Source organism: Leptonychotes weddellii, chromosome 5, assembly GCF_054177405.1.
Source record: "Leptonychotes weddellii isolate Sample4059 chromosome 5, ASM5417740v2, whole genome shotgun sequence".
Lineage (NCBI taxonomy): Eukaryota > Metazoa > Chordata > Mammalia > Carnivora > Phocidae > Leptonychotes > Leptonychotes weddellii.
Window position 1 is genome coordinate 150,285,888 of NC_138373.1, and position 19,179 is coordinate 150,305,066.

Genomic DNA, 19,179 nt, shown 5'->3' on the forward strand with positions numbered 1-19,179 from the left:
GAAGTAACCTGCCCAAGAGCATAGAGCCAGACTGGAAAGGAGAGTAGGGCTCTCCCGACCGTCCAGAGTCACCCCACACTGAGGTGACCGCTGCAGAGCCAGGTGGCCTCAAGCCTCAGTTCTGGCACTTCTAAGCCCTGTGACCTGGACCATGGGCCTTCTCCCTCTCTGTGCCTCAGTCTCCTAATCTATCAAATGGGAATAATACCTGCCCAAGGGGCACCTGAAGACCAGTACAGGGTGGTCCAACCTTGTCCCTCTCCCCCATGGCCGGCCCTGCCTGTGGGGCCCACGTGGGTCACATCAGTCCACAGAGCAGGCAGCTTTCTACTCTCCCATACAGACCCGCAAAGGGTTAAATCCAGACACCCCCCCCCTTCCTCCATCCCAATTCTGATCCTTGCTGACTCTGCTCCCCCTCCCTACCACAGCTATTCTGGGACAATGGAGGCAGCAGATGGCCCGAGTCCTGTTCCCTCCACCCGACCCCCAGGATCTGGGAACAACCCGCAAATCTCCTGCTGTTGCTTCTAAAAGCAGGCCGGCCGGCAGCCTTCCGGATACAGGGTGGAGAGGACAACAGCTGTGGAGCACACCAGTCCATCCCCCACCCGGGCTGCAGGGCCAGGGCCACCCCTACTCCATTCATGGCCCACAAACCCAGCATCAGCTTAGCCCAGAAAGAAAGGAGGCTTTGCAAGAGCCCAAGCAGCCCGACTCTGCACTTGACCTGCTGTGTGACCACAAGCACATGGTGGTCCCTCTCTGGGCCTCAAGCTCCTCTGTGGAAAACCAGGGCTGAGGCTCTGGTGCTCTGTGGTTCCAGCTGTGCCAGACAGAGTTGCATGAGGGACAAGGTGGGGTATCATTAGCTGGGGTATCCAAGGGCCAGAGGGGGTGTGCTCTAAGGAGCCCCCAGCCTTGGCTGCCTGGCTTAGGGCCCCTCTATCCCTCGGGATCTCTCCTCTGTCCTCCCTCCTACCCCCAGCCCAGAGCCCCATGGTGGCCCCAACTTCCCACATCACTGGGAAGATGCAAGGGGAGAAGAGGCATCCCATCCCTAAGCCTCCCCAACCTCGGCACCAGCATTCCTGAACTTCTACCATGACTGTTTTCATTCATTCAGGCAGCCTCTTTGGGACCTGCGATCCTAAGCATGTTTGCATTGATTCATCTCCTACCCCGGCTGTCAAGCTGCCCCTTTCTCTGACACACCAGAGGCTGACTCCCTCGCCTGTGTCTCCACTCTGCCTCTCCCAATTCTCTGGCTACCCCAACCCAGGCTCCGAGGGCAGAGAAGAGGAGTAGCTCCCAGCCCACTAGCACCGCATGGCGCACACCCCGTCACACGTGGATACATTGCACACACACGTGTGTGACATGAGCACCAACACACACATCCACCACACATGTGTCCTTGTACACAGATCTGTGTAGAAAGGGGACACACCACACCACACAGCCACACACACCCTCACACACCCCGTCACACGTGGATACATTGCACACACACGTGTGTGACATGAGCACCAACACACACATCCACCACACATGTGTCCTTGTACACAGATCTGTGTAGAAAGGGGACACACCACACCACACAGCCACACACACCCTCACACACCCCGGGTCACCGTGACTCAAGCCCACGCTGGAAGACTCACTGCTCACGGAACCCTTCCTTCTCCCTGCCAGACTGTGCCGAGCCCTTCACGAACACTCTATCATTCCACCCAGATATCAAGCCACAGAGAAGGGGTTCCTTCCCTCCTCTATAAAATGGGCAAACAGGCCAGAGAGATGGAGTGGATGCTTCAAGGTCACGCATACAGCCAGCAAAGGCAGAGCAGGGACATCTAGCTCAGGACCCAAATCCACACCACCATCACCACTGTGACAGGCCGATCTAAGAGCCCGCCCCAGTCAGGGACACATTGGCTGCACATAACGGAAAACTGGACCAAGAGAGGTTGAACCAAGTAAGGGTTTAATTTTCTCACAGAACCAGATGCCAAAAGGGACAGGTGTGCCTGACTGTCATGGCCTTTCCTTCATGATAACAAGACAACTGCCCCAGATCCAGACATCACATCCACATTCGCAGCATAAAGGTATGGGGTACGGGACTGCAAAGTCTTCCCCAGAAGCCTCTCTATTGGCTTTGTTTAATTCGCACTAACAGACTGAGCAAGGGAGGCTGGGAAAGTGAGCAAAAGGATCGTCACCATGGGCTGGGATCCATCACGATCCACCATCAGGGTCTGGGCACGCCGATACTCCAAGCAAAATGGGATCTGTTAGCAAGGGGTCGGAGCAAGGAGCTGGACACTGGTCAGCAATGACAGCCCCTGCCACAGACCCCGGGCTCTGCCCTTATTCCACCTGGGTCCCCTCAGGGGTTGGGGATCCAGCCAAGGGAGCCAGGAGTGGGTGGCCCAGTGCTTGACCCCAGGGGAATGACAGAGACCAGAGCTGGGGGTGGAGGCCAGACCCCACCCAAGGGCCCATGTAATTCTCTGGAGGGTTAGGACCCCTGAGCCCCAACCCAGTTCAAGGGCCCTCCATGTTTGTTCAATTCAGCCACCCAAGGCCCATAGAAGCCCAGCCCCTGGGGCCTCTCTGGCCCTCCTCTGGGTTGTCCAACCGACCTCCCAGGGGCCTAGGACGCCTTCACCGCCAGCCACCACCCAATCCTGGGCTGACCCACCACTCAGAGGCCCTGCCGGGGACTCCCTACCAAAGAGCACTTGCCATGAGTCCCCAGGGCTGCCTGGGGAGGCCAAGGACAGCCAGAAGCCTCAGCCCAAACTTTGCCCAGCCGTTCAGGGTTCATCTGGCCATCAGCTGTGGGCACCAAGGAGTATCTGGGTAGAGGAGACAATGGAGGGAATGGAACCTGTGGAGAGACCAGAAATGGACAAATGGTCACCCCAACTCCCACGCTCACTCCACGGGCTCCTGGGGGAGCGCATGTCACGGAGATGGTTTGGAGCCGGATTTCTCCCCCTCGGCACTCTTAAAATTTAGGGCCAGATAAGTCTTTGCCGTGGGGTGTCCTGTGCATTGTCCAATGTTTAGCAGCATCCCTGGCCTCTACCCTCGAGAAGCCAGGAGAACCCCCCTGAGTCGTCACAATCACAAATGTTTCCGGACATTGCCAGATGTCCCCAGGGGCGTGGCCCCTCATGAAAACCACCGGTTTAGAGAGACTTCAAAGGCCAGAGATGCCACGAAGAGACCCCAGCTGAGGCCAGACTATCTGATCACATGTATCTGAGTCCCCAGTCGGCTCCAGCCCTATTAGGCAGGAACCTTTGGATTCTAGAATCTTCAGGCTCAGAGAGAATTTCACATCCACTCTTAAACCTCTTGGCAGTCTAGCCATAGCTTGTGCCCTTCCACTGATGAGGAGCTCACTCCATGAGAAGGCGGTTCCTTTCATCTCAGAAATGTGAATTTTTTTTCCTATATTGAGCCAAACTCTGTCTCCTTGTAACGTCTAACTTGTTCAATACAGCCCTGGCCCCAGGCCCCTTAAACAGTCGTGAGCCCTCTGCCCCCGACAGACAGCTCTGTGGGACTTCAGAGCCAGGAGTCCTAGTTCCCCCAAGGGTTCCGTACTCCAGATAAATCCGAAGGCCCGACAGAGCCCCCAAGACTTTGGGGAGTCCCCCGCCCCCTCTCCTCCTGCATCTCAGCCACAATGGCCGCCGCTACTTCCTTCGGCGGGCCTGTCCTCCCACCACAGCGTGTCACAGGCTGTGCGCCTAGATGCTCTACAGCAGCCAGGCCTGAGTGGAACAGCCCCAGCCTCCCTGTGGCCTGTGTGGGGACAGAACCGGAAGGTGCCCAGGCGCCATCTTAGCCCCCTTTCCAACCATCTACCTACTGAAAAGAACCACTGAAGAGTATCAGAGACACAGAGAGCCTACAAAAGCTCAAATAAAAATTTCCCATCGGGGCCTGAAGTTCTTCCCTTAGAGCATCTCCTTTGCCCAGTAAAGACACTTCAGTGTTCCAGGGGCTCCTGAAGAACCCCAGAGGATCAGGACTGGGAGAGCCCTTCAGATCCACGACACCCAGCTCCTTGTGTTACAAATGGGGAGGCTGAGGCCCAGAGAAAGCAAGGTATTTGCCCAAGGTCACACAGCAATCCTGGGGCAGAGCAGAGACTGAAATCCCCTCCCTCCACTCCCGGCTCTGTGCTGTCAGCCTCCAGGGCTTACCTTCCCTCCAGGTTCCCCTATGTTTGGACGCCTGGACTCAGCCCCCTCCTCTGATCCTACAGTTTGAGCCCCCAGACTCACCTGGAAGGGTCCTCCTCGGGGGAGAAGGGGCCTTGTAGCTTAATGACATTGAGCTTCCCCTCAAAGATGCCGTAGCTGAGGGTGACCTGGGCAGAGAAAAGCGGAGAAGAAAGTGAAGGTTGGCGGGGTGTCCCGCTGGGGACCCCACAAGGGGGCGGTATTGGGCCAGAAGCAGGGATGGTCCGTAAGACATTCTGGGGGGCGCAGAGAGCCTGCCTTGGCCCCTGAAATTCCACCCTGAGCACTCACTGAGGAGCCCACCCCACTCCGCAAGGCGCTTCAAGCTTGTAGGGCACTCTCGTGCCCAGACCCTATTTCCCCAGCCGTCCACCTTACCTGAGAGGATGGAATGAGTCCCTTGCCTATAGACTAGGAAACTGAGTCTCAAGAGGGGAAGGCACCCTTCCAGTAAAGTCCATGCCTGGACAGAGGTTTCTTGAGACTCACCATGGGGCCTTCACACTCCCTCTCTACCCAGAGCCTTGGGTTACTCCACATACAATGAGGACATGGGATAATGCCCCTCGTCAAGAGGCAGTTGACCACAGTGGTTAAAGACTGTGGACTTAGGGGCCACCGGGGCAGGGTTCAAATCCCCCTCTGCCTTATGTTAGCTGTGCTATGTTCAGCTCTCTGGGCCTCATTTTCCCCACCTACAGAATGGGAATGTTAGTGCTGACCTCATGCAAATGTTGGAAGGAAACAGAGTTAAAGCAGATAAAGCCACCAGCACGGTGCCTGGTGTGGTGGGTATTCTGAAAATCCAGCCATTAGGGTACCTGGTTTTGGCTGCCCCAAATCTGCCCCCTTTTCCTGGCTTCAAGCCCTGCGGTCTTATTGGGGCCCACCCTACACCCTAGTTCCAGGCCTGATGAATCAACACTAACTCTTGGCCCTGGTAGGAAACGGGTCATGTGACACAAGCAGGCCTTCCAAGCGATGAGCATCAGCCCCGGAATGTGGCAGAAGGAGGAGCTCTCCTCCTGTGGGTGGGGTGGAAACCTGGAGCTGCCATCTTGCCCGCCTGAGGGTAAGCCCAGTGTCAGGAAAGACAGACCAGAGTGGGGACAGTCTGAGCATGCAGACTCAGCCAGAACCAGCAAGCCGGCCCCCAGCTTCTCAGGCTCATGAGCCCATACATGTCCTTGTTTGTTCGACTGGTCTGTGTTGTATCTGTGTCTCTTGCTGCCAGAGTGTTCTGACTCGCACTGTTGGGTGAAGGATCCCAAGGGCCTTCCCAGCCAGGATCCCTACGGAACTGGCCACCCATGAGTAGGAGGGCCGTGTGTGCAAGGCAGAGCCTGCTGGAACTCCGTGGAGTCGTTGCTTGCCAGGTGGTAGAATGGGGTCCCCCTGCCCCAGCCAGACATTATGCCTGAGGTTTCCCACTAAGCACCTGCTCTTTCTCAGCAACATCTGGGTTAGAAAGCAAGCAGGGGGGGCAGCAGACAGGTAAGCTTTGATGAAGGCAGGACAACCCACAGGCAGAGTTGGAAAGGGCAGGCCTGACCCCTTTGGAGGGACGTGGGGGGATGGAAGACTGAAGAAGGAACAGAGAGACAAGAGGGAGCAGAGCAGGTAGGGAGGGGAGCAGTCTGAACCTGAAGGCAAGCTTCACCTGGTCTGCGCAGGTCGCTCCAGCTGGCGGTCGGCGACCAGACCAAAGAATTTGAGCATCACAAACGCTAACCCTTGCGGGTTGGAGGTGGAGAAGGCTGAGTCACTGTGGGCCCGTCTGAGGGTCCTTTCCCACCTTGAGCCTCAGTTTCCCCATCAGTAGGGGATAGCCCTCCCCCGACGCATCCTTCCCCCATTGCCCCGGGGCCAGCTCACCTGCTCTGGGAGCTGGGCAGCCCCCAGCAGCTGCAGGGTCTCCAGGTGGGAATGGAAGAGGGGGCTGGGCTGCAGGCGGCCGCCTAGCTTGCACTCAACGATGTAGCCCACAGTGCAGTCGTCAGGCAATCGGATGAGGGCAGACGTTTCCACGAAGCGGGAGCCGCTGAGAGACAGAGCCGTGCTGTGGCCACTGGCGCAGAGCTCCCCGTGCCTCCCAGAAGGCCCTCCCTCCACTGGGGTCCATGGGCAGAGCAGAGCCTCCTGTGCACTGGGTGGCTTCGGGCAAGCCACAAACCTGGGGAGCCTCAGCATCCTCTTCTGTGAAATGGGCATGAGAATGGCCCTGCCCTCACTGGGCTATTGTGAAGATTAAGTGGAAGAATGGCAAGAAGAAGCCCTTTATAAATGTATCCCTTCCTCTCTTTACATTCATTCATTCATTCATTCATTGCTGAGCCTCGAGGAGCTACCCGGAGCCAGGTACCAGGCTAGGGCTGCGGATACAGAGATGAGAAGGAAAAGCATCCTGCCCTCGACAGCAACCCTCATTCTGAGGGGAGACAGTGAACAGGTCATTTCAGAGTAGGACTGGCACTAAGTCAGAGGGAAGTATGAGGCCTGGGAGACACAGGGAGGGTAAGGTGGGCTTCCCAGAGGAGGTGGCAGTCTTTTGTTTTGCTTTTTATTTAATCATGACAATGGCAGGCTTTAAATAGAGTCTTACAGGATGTGCTGGAGTCAGCCAGATGCGGAGGAGGGAAGGGGCAGAGTCCCAGGGAAGGGCATCACCGGACTGCATGCCCCATGAACATCCCTGCAGGCCAGTTTGGGCAGGCCGCCCCGCTGCACAGAACGCCTCCCTGAGGGGCTCAGTGGGTGCAGAAACCCAGCCTTCCCTTCCCACCCCAGGCTCTGCCCGAGGGTTGCACCTGCCTGAGGGGGGTACCTTTTTCCATTTCACACAAATATACCATAAAGGTGGACAGAAGCCCAGATGGGGGCACTGGGCACAGGGAGGACCCCTGGTCACGGGTACACACCTGCTGTGGACATGTCCTAGGACAGCATTACCACTCCCAACTGGGGCCCGAGGTCCCCTCTGGAGGACCCCTCCCATCCAGGTCAGAGCACATCAGGGTGGTACAGTGGCAAAGCAGACAGGCCTTGGAGCCAAGCCCAGCAGCTGAGTGACCTCCGGCCGGGGTGACCTTGGACCAGTCACTTGCCCAACCTCTCACGCCTCGGTCTCCTTAGCTGTGGAAACAAGGCTGACACACCTTCTTCCCCGGTGAAGTGCAGCCCTGGCTCAGAGTCAACCCCCAACACAAGGTAGCGAGACGGATGTTGCTGCTAATAACAACATCCTGTCCAGGCAGATCTCGAGAGGCCAGGCCTTTGCCACTTCCTCTCTAGAATACCAGTACCCTCATCCCATACTAGGGGCTTCCACCACCCCCAGGAATCCCTTCACTTGGGGGCCTCTAGGGCTAGCCCAGTTCAAAGGCCACCCCTTCCAGGAAGCCTTCCTCCTGTCCCCAAGCAGAAGGCCCTACTTCCTTCCTCTGAATGCCTCTACACTTGGCTTTCACCTCCCCTGTGACACTGGGGACCGGGTGCCAGCCCAAACATTTTCCCATTTCACCCTCACACCAACCATTAGCTATCATATTATCAGGTCCATTTTACAGATGGGGTCACTGAGGCTCCCAGAGATTACACAACTTGCCTGTGTGTGGCAGAGCGCCCTGAGGGCAGGATGGCAGGTGGCTTGCTCACCACTAACTGTGTAACTCTGTGACACAGCATGAATGAGAGGCAGTTTCTCCTGAGCTCACTCTCAAGCCCTTCCTGCTGCAAAGCCCCCACACATACACCAGGCCCTACTCTCCCCCACCCGCCTGTGGGGCTTCGCTTACCTGGCCCACGGGGCCATCTTCAAAGCCAGTTTGCGATTGATGCAGAAGCCAGCACCCCCGGTGGCAAACCAGAACTGTACCAGCCTCTGGGGGGAGAGGTGGGGAGGGCCAAGGAGCAGGGTGAGCCTGGGGGTGGGGGCAATGGCCGGGCCCTCCCTCATTCCCAACCAGCATGGCTCAAAACCTTTTTATTTCACATTTCACTAAAGTCTTGCTACAGCCTGACATTATTATGCCCATTTTACAGACAAGAAAACCGAGGCCCAAAGTCACATGGCTAATTAAGAGTGATGGGGTCACCAATTAGACCCCAGTCTGGCTGGATTTCAGTTAAAGAGAATATGTATCCTATTTGTCCACCCAGCACACCTTACCCCTTTCCCCAGCGGAATGCCTTTACCTCACCCCAGGTGGTTCAGGAGGGGCTGCCAAATACAGCACCTGCTCCCCTGGGCCACAGGAGGTGGGCAGGGGCCCGAGGAAGGGTGGATCACAAGGCCACACCCCCTGACCCAGTGATTGGCTCAGTGATGGGAAATGACTTAGGCCAGCCAATCCGAGTTCTTCCCTGAGCTCCATCTGCTACCTGGGAGGAAGAGATGCTTTCTACAGTCACCAGTCTTGGGAGCGGTAGTCCCAAAGCCACTGATACCAAGCCACCTGCACTGGCCTCACCACTTCCAGGTCCCGGGACTGAGAAGACTCTGCACAAGGAGAGAACGAGGCCTCTCACGGAGTAAAGAGAGAATGACAGGCCGGCCTGTGAGCCCCCAAGGCCAGCAAACCCCTTGACATCTCAATCTCAGGAACCAATAACCTCCCTTGGGGTTTAAATCACTTTCTGCCCCCGCCTCGTCGGTGAGGCCTCGTGAAGTCACAGCTCACGAATTTTTTCTAAGGCTTTTGGCAAACCCTGCTCCTTTTCAGCTGTACTATCTCTTGACCAACAAGTTCCCTACGGTTACCTTCTCCCAAGTACATAGTTGGTGCTTAATTGATGCATGTTGCATGGGGTTGGGTTATCTCCCATGATGCAACACTAAGAAGAACCCAGGGCAGGAAACTGGGAAGCCTGACTCTGGGGCCTCAGCCTCCTCCACTCCTCCCAGCTGTGTGACCTTGAGAAAGTCTCTGCTCCTCTCTGGGCCTCAGATTTGTCACTTGTGAGCACTTTTGCTGCAGTTCACCTGGCCCTGTGTCCTCCTCCTAAAGACCTCTATGAGCTACTTCTCAAAATGCCTCCCTCTTAGCCAGAGGTCAGGTCTCTAAGCAGAATGAACGGGTTCTTAAGGACCTGACACACAGGAGTGCCCAATGAATGCTCGTTTCATGACCTGTGGGCCCAGGGCTTCCGTTCCCAGATAATTAAAGGAACAACAGCAGTAACAGTAGAAAGGCCTAACCCTGAGCACTGCTGTACAGCATCCTGTGCCACAGAGGAGGTGACGAGGTACAGAGAAGGGAGGTCACCAGCCTGAGGTCCCAGAGCTGGGACTGAGCCTGAGCCAGAACTCTTGCCCCCTTTTGCTGTCCCCTCCCCCAACTACACAACCCCGGGGGTATCCCAGAATCCAAACAGGTTGGGACACTTTGGGGCAGAGTCTAAGGATCCCGCCGATGGAGTGTGTGTAAGGAGGGTGTTAGTGCACGTTGTGGGGTCAGGGCCTGGGTGTACTCAGCAGGTGCTGAACCTGCCCAGGAAGCAGGAAGCCGGGGGACGCAGGTGGAGCTGGGTTGGGTACCGATCGCTGACACTTACTAGTGTCATCACATGCCAGGTCCCATTCCAAGCACTTGGGTAGGTGACCTCATTGAATTGTTCCCCTTTTTGCTCACAACCACCCTATTGGGTGGGGATGGTTATCACGCATTTTGCAGACGAGGAAACTGAGGCACAGAAAGGTGGGGTGACTTGAGCAAAAGTCAGGAAGCCAGGAGGTGGCAGATGGCGTGTGGAGCCAGGGAGCCGGGCTCCAGAGCAGCATTCTCAACCCCTACTGCCAAGCATGTGGCGCTGTGGGGGCCTGGGGCACCCCTCGCTCACCTGGAGTCAACTCACACACACACCCCCAGGGCCCAGGAGGATTTAATTAGGGCTCAGAGGCCAATTAGCCGCTGATAATTAAGTTTGTGTGCTTCCTGCTCTTGGTTTCCCTAACGAAGCAGATGGTGAGCCGGGGAGGCAGAGAGACCCACTGCGGGCCGAGCTTCTGCTCCACGTGCTGCCTCTAGTGCGGGGGGGGGGGGGCTGACTAGCCTTTTCCCTGGGGCCAAGGGAGCCCCCTAGGGGCCTGGGTCATACCAACACCAGAAGCCTGGTGGGTCCTGGGGACGAGGAGAGAACCATGCTCCGTACTTATACTACAGAATTTTTTCCTGTTTATCTGCAAGTTCAATTTAACTACTATCCTGATTTTTGGTTTATTTGTTTCCTAAACCTCACAACCCTCATTAGCAGCCATCTAGGTCTGGAGCTGAATGAAGCTGGTGCTAGGGACCCCATTGTGCCAGGTGTCACCTCTTTAGTTGCCGGTCAGTGAAGTCTGGAGAAAGGAGGGGTGCGGAGGGGAGGGGAGTGCTCAGGGGCTGGGGGGCAGTGCAATTTACCACGCGGCCCAGCAGTATCCGGCATTTGAACAGCCTGTACGACTACATGACGATACCAGGGGCTAGGAGCCATGCCATGGAGTCAGGCAGCCTCAGCTCACCCCCCCCCACACACACCCCCCACCCCACACACCCCTGTCATTGTGTGACCAGAATGAGCCCCTGCTCCTCAGTGACTGAGGCCCTCCTGTGTGCCAGAGTCTGCGCCTCGCCTGCATTATCTCAGTCTCCCCATTTCAGAGGAGAAGACAGGATCCGTGGCAAAGTCACCAACCCAAACACACAGCAAGGAGACCAAATGAGAAAGCCGGAAAACCTACCTGACTCCGCAAGGGCCCTGGCCCCGCCCCCGGCCTGGCCCCGCCCCCCGGCCTGGCCACAGCCAACACCCCTGGCCAATGCACGAAGGAGGAAGAAGGGACCCACCGTGCGGTTGTGGGGTCTCGGCTCAGAAGCGCGGATAGGCCGGTTCAGGCTGGGCCGGCCTACGTAGACGTCGTGAGTCTGTGGGAAGGCTTTTAGCAGCTTCAGCAGTGCCCTTGGGTTCACGTAGTTGTCGTCATCCACGTGGCAGAACCACCTATGGGGACAGAAGGGGGATGGTAAGCTTGGAGGAGGGTTCCCAAGGGCTGCCAGCTAGCCAGATTCTCCCGTGCCCCCCATTATCAGTAAGCAAAATTAGGCAGTGAGAGTAGCTAACACTGAAGGCCCATGCTCTGAGCCTGATAGCATCTTGTGTGAGCTCCCGAGGAAAGTGTGCCCACTAAACAGATGGGGACCGAGGTTCAGAAAGGTTAAGACACTTGGCCAAGGTCACACACTCAGGAAATGGCAAGACTTGAACCCAGACCGTCTGCCCAGAGACAGACCCCAGGAGGCCCTTACATGATTAAATTCACAGGACCCAGCTGACTTCATTTTTGACACAACACCCTATTCGGGAACTAGCCTGAGGCAAAGGTCACACCTGGCCCCAGAGACCCAGGGGCACTCACCGCAGCCCACGGGCCAAGAAGGTGTCAAACTCAGCAGCCATCTTGCAGGACAGGGCGGGGTGGCTGTGCTCAGCAGAGCAGTTGGTGACCACAAGGTGAGATCCTAGAGAAGTGAGGACAAGTCAGGGGACCCTACCCAGGTCCTCCCCCACAGCCCTGCACACCATGAGAATGCAGAGCAAGACTTCAGCCTGGAGCGGCCCACCCATTCCCATTTTACACATGGGGAAACTGACCAGGGAGGGCTGACCCCCCAGGACCCCAGAGCTAATGAACGGGAGGCTGGGCTGGGACCCACGAATCCAGGGTACCATCCAGAACAGCCCCTCCTCACACCCACACCCGTTTCCAGGGAAGAAGCCTGCTCCCCTCCTGGGCAAAGGGGAATCCCCACATGCCAAGAGAGGGCAGCCCTGTTTCTTGGGGACCCCAGGCCATGGGACAGCCACCCCAGCTTTCCCTGGAAACAGCTGAGGGGCCCCACCTGGACTTACCCAGTCTCTCCTGGAGGCCTTCGTCTGGGCTGTCGGTGAAGACAAACGTCTAAGGAGAAAGAGGAGTCGGGACCGGAGTCAGCCAAGGACAGCCCACAGGCACGGCCCTGCTGAAGCACCTGTCAGAGCTCCGTCCTCCTCCGGCAGTGACAGACACACCCCCTCCCAACATCACCACACACTCCTTTCAGACACCATGACTTTCTCAGCTATTCCCCTTACAAGACACACAACACAGCCTCACACCACACACCAGCCACCGTGTCACCTGCACGAGCACTTGCAGACCAGCGCCCGTGGGAACCCTCCCAGAGTCACACCCTCTTCTATCCCCCCCCCACACACACACACACTGCAGTCCCACCTGGCCCCTCCATCACCACACATACACAACCTGAGACACTTTGTCAGGAGACAGACTCTGCGTGGAAAGACCCACACCCTGGGACAGCACACCTGCCTGGGGAGATGGTCATGGTTTCACAGCCACACAGACTCCCTGGGCAGGTGCAGGGTCCTTACGAATCTCAGAAATTTTACATCGTGATCCAACGCCAGCTCTCCCAGATTGCAGAAGCAGCCCACCAGCAGCTTGCACAATTCCTGGTCCCTGATGACCTCACTGAACCTCAGGACAAGTGTCATGATCTGTCCCCCTCGCAGATGGCAAAACTGAAGCTAAGGGACAGACTACGGTTGCATAGTTGGCAGCCGCTGAGCTGGGATTCGGACCCACAGGCCTTGGACCTCTCCTCACCACGCCCCGGGCAGGTAGAGGCCACTCAAGCCCTAGATAAACTGAACACAAACTGAATGAGAGACAAATGAGAAGAAGCTTGTGGCAAGACAGACCCACAGCCGGGGACCCGTCTAACCCCCATTCCACACCCTGCCCAGCACACGCACCTTTTCTTGCCTGAGCAGGTCCTCTCGTCCGCCAAGCACAGCGAGAGCCTCCTCTGACCCTTAGGTGGCCCTGTCCAGGGCCCGGACAATTTTGACTTCTTTCCAAGGGAGGACCAAGGAGAAAGCATCCCACCTGGTGAAAGGCCCTCTACATCCCCATCCCTCACTCGGGCCACCCTGGGGCTGGCCCTGTCCTCCTTCCAGACTCAGGGCCTCCAACTGCATGCCCCTCCCCGCTCAGCCACAAACTTCTCCCTGGTTTCCAGGAACCAGCCCTTCAGATCAGATCAGCCCCTGCTTTGAGCCTCAGTTTACCTGGCTGGAAAATGGGGACTAGCAGTAGCTGTGACAGTAAAGTGAGATAATGTGAGAAAGAAGAAGAAAGAGGCGGCAGTGAAGCCCAGCTCCGCTTCTTATCTCGGGGGAAACTGAGGCACCGGAGACCAGAAGCCAGGGTTGGGCACAGGAAGGGGCACAAGGGAACGAGTCCTGTCTCCCCAAGAGCCCACAACCATGGGCCTTCTGAGCCATTATCTTTCAATGGATTAGGGCAAGACCTTCAGATCTCTTTTCCTGTCAGGACCAGAATCAGATAATACCCATACCCACCACCCCGCCAAACACCTTCTGTGGCTCCCTACTGCCCTCAGGATAAAGGCCAGCCTCCTAAGTGTGGCCATGAGGGGCCACCCAGCCCCTGTGCCTGATGCAGCCTATCTCACCACTTCCTGCCCCACCCCTTCTCTTAAATCCAAAGGTCTTTCAGTTCCCCAAATATGCCACACACATCCACACCCCTCTGAGCCTTTGCACATGCTGTGCCCATTTCTTGGCCCCTAACTCCTCCAGGAAGCCTTCCCTGACACCCCTCCCATGTGCCCCTCAGCCACCTGTTCCTCCTGATGGTAAGTAACAACAACCCCTCAGTTATGAAAATCTATCCTTTGGTCTCTCCCACCAGACAGTGACATCCTGAAGGGCGCAGGCCTGGTCTGATTTGTCTCCCTGTCAGGAGACCTGGGCAGCATCCACCTTCTGGGGCCCCCTCCCTGGGGTGTGTCTCCCACCTTCAGATTTAGCTAATACTGGAGGTCCCTGGATATCCCTGCAGAAAGTGTTGGCGGCCCAATGCTGGCCCTCTTCTCTGTCCCGTCCACCGCCCCAGTGACGCTATCTAGCCTCTCGGCTTTCAGCAAGAAGCCATCAAACCCCGCGGTAGCCACAACTTCTCCCCAGGTGCCTCAGGCTCAGTGCCCCAGCTCCTCCCAGGCCTGTGCTCTTCTGGGGGCTCCCCATCTTGCTGGGACCCAACACCCTGGGGTCACCACGCCTCCTCTCCTTCTTTCACACCCCACACCCACCCAACCTTCAAACCACCCAGGATGCCACCTGTCCACAGCAGCCTGCACAGCCCCTGGTGGCCCAGCCCCTCCCTGGTCATCTCCTGCCTGCTTTGCTATGGTCACCCTTGCCCTGCTCTCTCTGCTCTGTCCTGCCCCCGCCCCAAGTCTGTTTTCAACACAGCCCCCAGGGAGCCAGGGAAGTAAATCAGGCCTTTCTTGCCCTGCTCCCTGGGAAACTTTTGCCACCAAACAGCCACCAGATAGTGGAACTCTCTGGAGTTTGGAGCATGGGCCAAATGGGCCAGGGCGTGTTTGCTGATGGATGAATAAGCCCAGAATCAGTAGGGGAAGGGGGAAGGAGGGGGTCCCGCTGCAGGGCTGGGGGCTGGGCGGGGTGCATGAGGCTGGTGTTCCAGTCCCTGGGAACCCTGAGATTGCACAGAGCAGTGGGCAGAGTTTCCTCTGAGCCAAAGGTTGCATTTAATTTGTTTAAGGAGGAGACTCTGACAATGGTTAAAACCTCACAGGAAAACAAAAGGATAGGCAGCCCGCTGGGGTCAGGGGAGAGGGGACTGGGGGCCATCTGGTGAAGAGGAGGGAAGATGTGGGGCAGGCTCTGCGGCCCCCACCCCCCACCCACCGCCCTCGAGGGGCCTGTAGGGAAGGGAAAGGCTCCCCACCCCGCCTCCCCCAGCCCGCCCCCTCTGCCTGGGACAAAGACTACGCGAGCCCCAGCCTGCTGCCACAAAGGCCCACCTGCCACCCAGCCGCCCTTAACCAGCTGGGGCGGGCGCCCAGCCCTGGAGTTAACCAGCTCAGGCCCACTCCTGAGGGCAGAGCTAAGAGAGGCTCAGAGACCCTCCTGTCCTGTGTGGATGGGGAAACTGAGGGCTGAAAGGGGAGGGTCTCAGCCAAGGTCACAGAAAGAGATGCGCCAAAGGGTTGAGACAAAGGGGCCCCAGACGCAGTGTGCGGTAAGAATGTGTCTCCCTGTCTCCCCTCCTCTTACTCAATGTGAGCATCCTTCCTTTTCTCAGCCCTACATAAAGGACAAGGTTTCTCGACTCTGCCCCTTGTGCGGGGGGGCGGAGGGGTGTTGCGCAACTGAGTGAATTCATCTCCTACCTCGGCTTCACTGTGCTCGGTTTCCTCGCCTATAAAACAGGCCTATCGATACCTCCCACTCGGGGCTGCTGTGGGTGTTAAACAGAGTGAGGCATCTGATGGGCAGCCCCTTGGGTGCCGAGCAGTGGGCATGTGGGATTGAGCTTGAGGCACACAGTGGGTGGTTGCTTCCTCTCCTTTGCTGACCTGGTCCTGCCAGGCCCACCCAGGCTGGGGGCCCCAGGACCCTCTCCTGTAGCCCAGCGACAAGGCAGCTCTGGGATCCTGGGTCTCAGCAGAGAAAGAAGGGCCCCAGCCAGGAGGAGGGGGCTGGGTCCCACTGGGCTCTGCGCCCCCAAGCCTTCGGAGTGAGGGTGACAAGCACTTCCTCCCTCTGGCCTCAGTTTCCTCATCCGGGGCAAGGGCACCACCATGGTGATCAAGACAAGGCAGGAAGGGGCCTCAGACCACGTGAGGCAGGCTCCTGGGTACACAGACGCAGCACCATAAACAGGAAGGTCTGCGGGGAGGGCCAGGCTCAGTGGCTTCCGCAGGAGGAACCAGAATCTCCCCAAGATGAGAAGCTGCGTGGGGGGTGCCCAGGGAAGAACCTGGGTGCTGGGGTTCCCCCTGGAGAAAGGGTTAAATAGGGTGCTAGGACATCATGGTCAGGAAATCGGGGAGTGGGGGTGCCCTCTCCCCAGAAGGCCCTGGGCTCCTGCAGACATCACCTCCCCTGCTCCTTGGTCTCCCAGGAGCCTGCAATCCCCTCCAAAAGTCCAGTCACTTCCTCCCACTGAGCCCATCGCCACGTAGGGGCTGTGTGTGTGTGTGTGTGTGTGTGTAAAGCTAACCCTTTACCTCCCCCAGAGATGGTTCCCAATACCCCTAAATCACTGACTTTGCTTGGGGAAGGCACTGGATCTGGGGAGGGCAAGAGCCAGAGGGACTCAGCTTGTCCCCAAAAAGACATAAGCCACACGCCCCCATCACCCACACACCTCTTTGTCATAGCCCGTCTAACGAGGACACTTTGGCTCCATGCAGGAGCACACATACGCGCGCACACACACACGCACACGCGTGCTGGGCAGACCTCTAACCTCTCCCCGCCATCGCTCGGCCACCACCGTCACAGAGGACCTCCCCCGCTCCGTCCGAAACTGCCCCACAGGAAAAGAGCACAGGAGATGAGGCGCCGCTGTGCTGGGCACACCCCGGGTAGCAGCGGGGGTTGGGGGGGCTGCCAGGAATTCTGATGCCCCCCCACCCCGCCCCTCTCCCCGAGCAGGCCCCCCCAAGACCTTCGCCTTCTCAGCGGCTCAGCCCCTGATCTCCTCCCGAGCAGCCCGAGCAGCGGGACAACAGGCCTGGGCACACATCCGAGTCAGATGATGCCTCTAGCCGGCCGCCCCGCACCTCCCCGCTGTCCCCATCGCCAGGCTGGGCCAAGGTGGGCAGGAGGAAAGCCCGTGCCAGAAGAGCCAGGAGGGACTGAGGAGCCCGGGGCAGGGGCCCGGCCTGGCCCCTGAAAGACATGGAGCAGGGGGCCTCAGGAACACCTGGCTCCGGGGCCAGCGAGGGGCCCAGGCTGGGCGGCAGGAGCCCCTGGTCCCTGGAGGAAGGAGGAGTGGGAAGACAAGCCCAGACTGGGCAGGTGGGCAGGCAGCTTCTCCCTGGAGGCCGCCAGGGACCCCAGCCCAACAGAAAGGCCTCCGGGAGTCCCTCAGGCCAGGGCCCACTCCTGGGGCCCGCAGTCGCCCACTTGTCACCTGTTCCCTGGTCCTGGAGACCCACGTGTCGAGCAGCAGCTCCAGGCGGGAGCGGTGGAAGGCTCGGGTCGTCTTGACTGCAATGAAGACATCGTGCAGCCGCAGCTCAGGGGACAGAGGGCTTGGCGGGCTCAGCCCGGGGGTCTCCCGCATGCTCTGTGGGAACAGGCTCGAGTGGTACCGTAGGGAGAGGAGCCCCATGCACAGAAGGGTGAGGAGGGCTCCCGCCAGGCCCCGGACGAGACGGCACTGCATTGGCCCTGGGACCCCAGACAGCTCAGCCCCCGAATCCCAGCCGGACAGGGAGGCGAGGCTGGTTCGGCGGGGGCCCCGGCCCAGGCAAAGGTCTGGTAGGCATCGGGGGCTGGGGGTGGGCAGGCAAAGACGGGGAGGTGGGAGCTGGTGCTCTGGCCGGGGAGGCCAAGCCCCGGCAGCCCCGCCGCCGCCGCCGCCGCCGCCAGCCCTCCACCTGCTCCCTGCGCGCTCCCGCCCGGCTCCGGGACGCCTGGCCCCGCCCCTGCCTCCAGCGCGGCCCGAGGGGCGGCGCCGGCCCGGGGAACCCCAGAGGTGGCTGGAAAAGGCTCTGCCGAAGGGACAGCCCCGGGCCGGCCAGCCAGCCGGCGGGCAGGCCAGCTGCTGCAGTGGGGGTGGGGACAACAACAAACCCTCCATGCCCCATGGAAGGGAGGGGCCTCCCAGCCTCCCCACTCCCCAGAGACTGTCAGCTTAGCTCATTCAACACCCATTGTTTTACCGTGTCCTGCTCTCCAGCCTCCCAGCTTTTGCTCACACTGTACCTCCTCCTGGATGCCCTCCCCCATCCTCCCCACCGTCACCCGTGTTCCTTTCACCCAGCTTCATCCTACTTGGACGTTAAGGCTCAGCTCAAGGGTCTCCCCTTCCAGAAAGCCTTCCCTGATGCCCCCCTCCCAACCTCCAGGGCGCCCACAGTAGTTTGCTCGGCTCCTTGGCTCTTCACAACGGGCGGGAGGATTGCTAGTCCCAGTTGATAGCTGAGCACATAAGGCACAGAATGATCGAAGATGACCCAGCAGCTCAGCCACAGAGCCAATGGAACCCAGGTGTCTGGGCCTCACCTGGCCCCCAGGAGGCCCCAAAGGGTGCCTGTCCTGCTGTAGCCCACCCCACCCCATCTCACTCAGCAGTCTTTATTGCTGCCTCTCTCCCAGCCAGGCCAGGGACAGAGGGCATTCTCCAGCCACCGCCTCCATCTGGTTGGACACAAGGTCGCTCACATCTCATCCTTCCTGTTAGAACCCTGCATCTCCCATCTCCTTCAGAACAAAAGCCCAAGATCATACCGCAGCCAACAGGTCCTGTGTGAGCTGGCTCCCCATTTCCTCCAACCCCGCCTCCTACTATTCTTCCCTTGCTCCCTCCACTCCAGACCCCCTGGGCTTCTGGCCAGTCCAGGCACACACATCCACCTCAGGACCTTTGCACATGCTGTTTCTGCCTGGGCCTTTCCCTAAAGCTCTGCACATCTCACTCCCTCACCTCCTTCAGACCTACACAAATGTCATGTTCTCCACAAGGACTTCCCAGGCCACTTTTTAAAAATTGCACTATCATCTCCCCCCTCCTTCCTAGCCCCCCCCAGACCTGTCCTTTCCAGGCCCCTTTTTCTGCAGTATTCTCTCCATAGCACTTTTTATCTTCCAACACCCTGTATATTTTACTTATCTATTGTGTGTCTTTCTCATGAATATATCAGGGCAGGGGGTTCTTTTTTATTCACCGAATCTCCACTGCCTAGAACAGTGCCTGGCCCACTAAAGAAATATTCATTAAACACAAGAAAGTACCAGATGGCTGGTGAATTGGACTGGGCCTGCTGTGGCCCAAGCCTGTACTAGGCGTTTGGGGGGAGAGGAAAGG

At 58.4% G+C, this 19,179-nt stretch overlaps 1 protein-coding gene across 1 annotated transcript; it reads right to left on the reverse strand.

The window, feature by feature from the left end:
- Nucleotides 1–1,970: 1,970 nt before the first annotated feature.
- MFNG (MFNG O-fucosylpeptide 3-beta-N-acetylglucosaminyltransferase) lies at nucleotides 1,971–17,739 on the reverse strand. The gene is made up of 8 exons (XM_006742227.3): nucleotides 17,281–17,739; nucleotides 12,156–12,204; nucleotides 11,662–11,764; nucleotides 11,093–11,246; nucleotides 8,060–8,145; nucleotides 6,141–6,306; nucleotides 4,308–4,393; nucleotides 1,971–2,896 (listed from the first exon to the last, which is right to left on the reverse strand). Exons 1-8 carry the CDS (start codon nucleotides 17,533–17,535, stop codon nucleotides 2,830–2,832), a joined length of 966 nt encoding a protein of 321 aa, XP_006742290.1. The 5' UTR covers nucleotides 17,536–17,739; the 3' UTR covers nucleotides 1,971–2,829.
- Nucleotides 17,740–19,179: the final 1,440 nt, after the last annotated feature.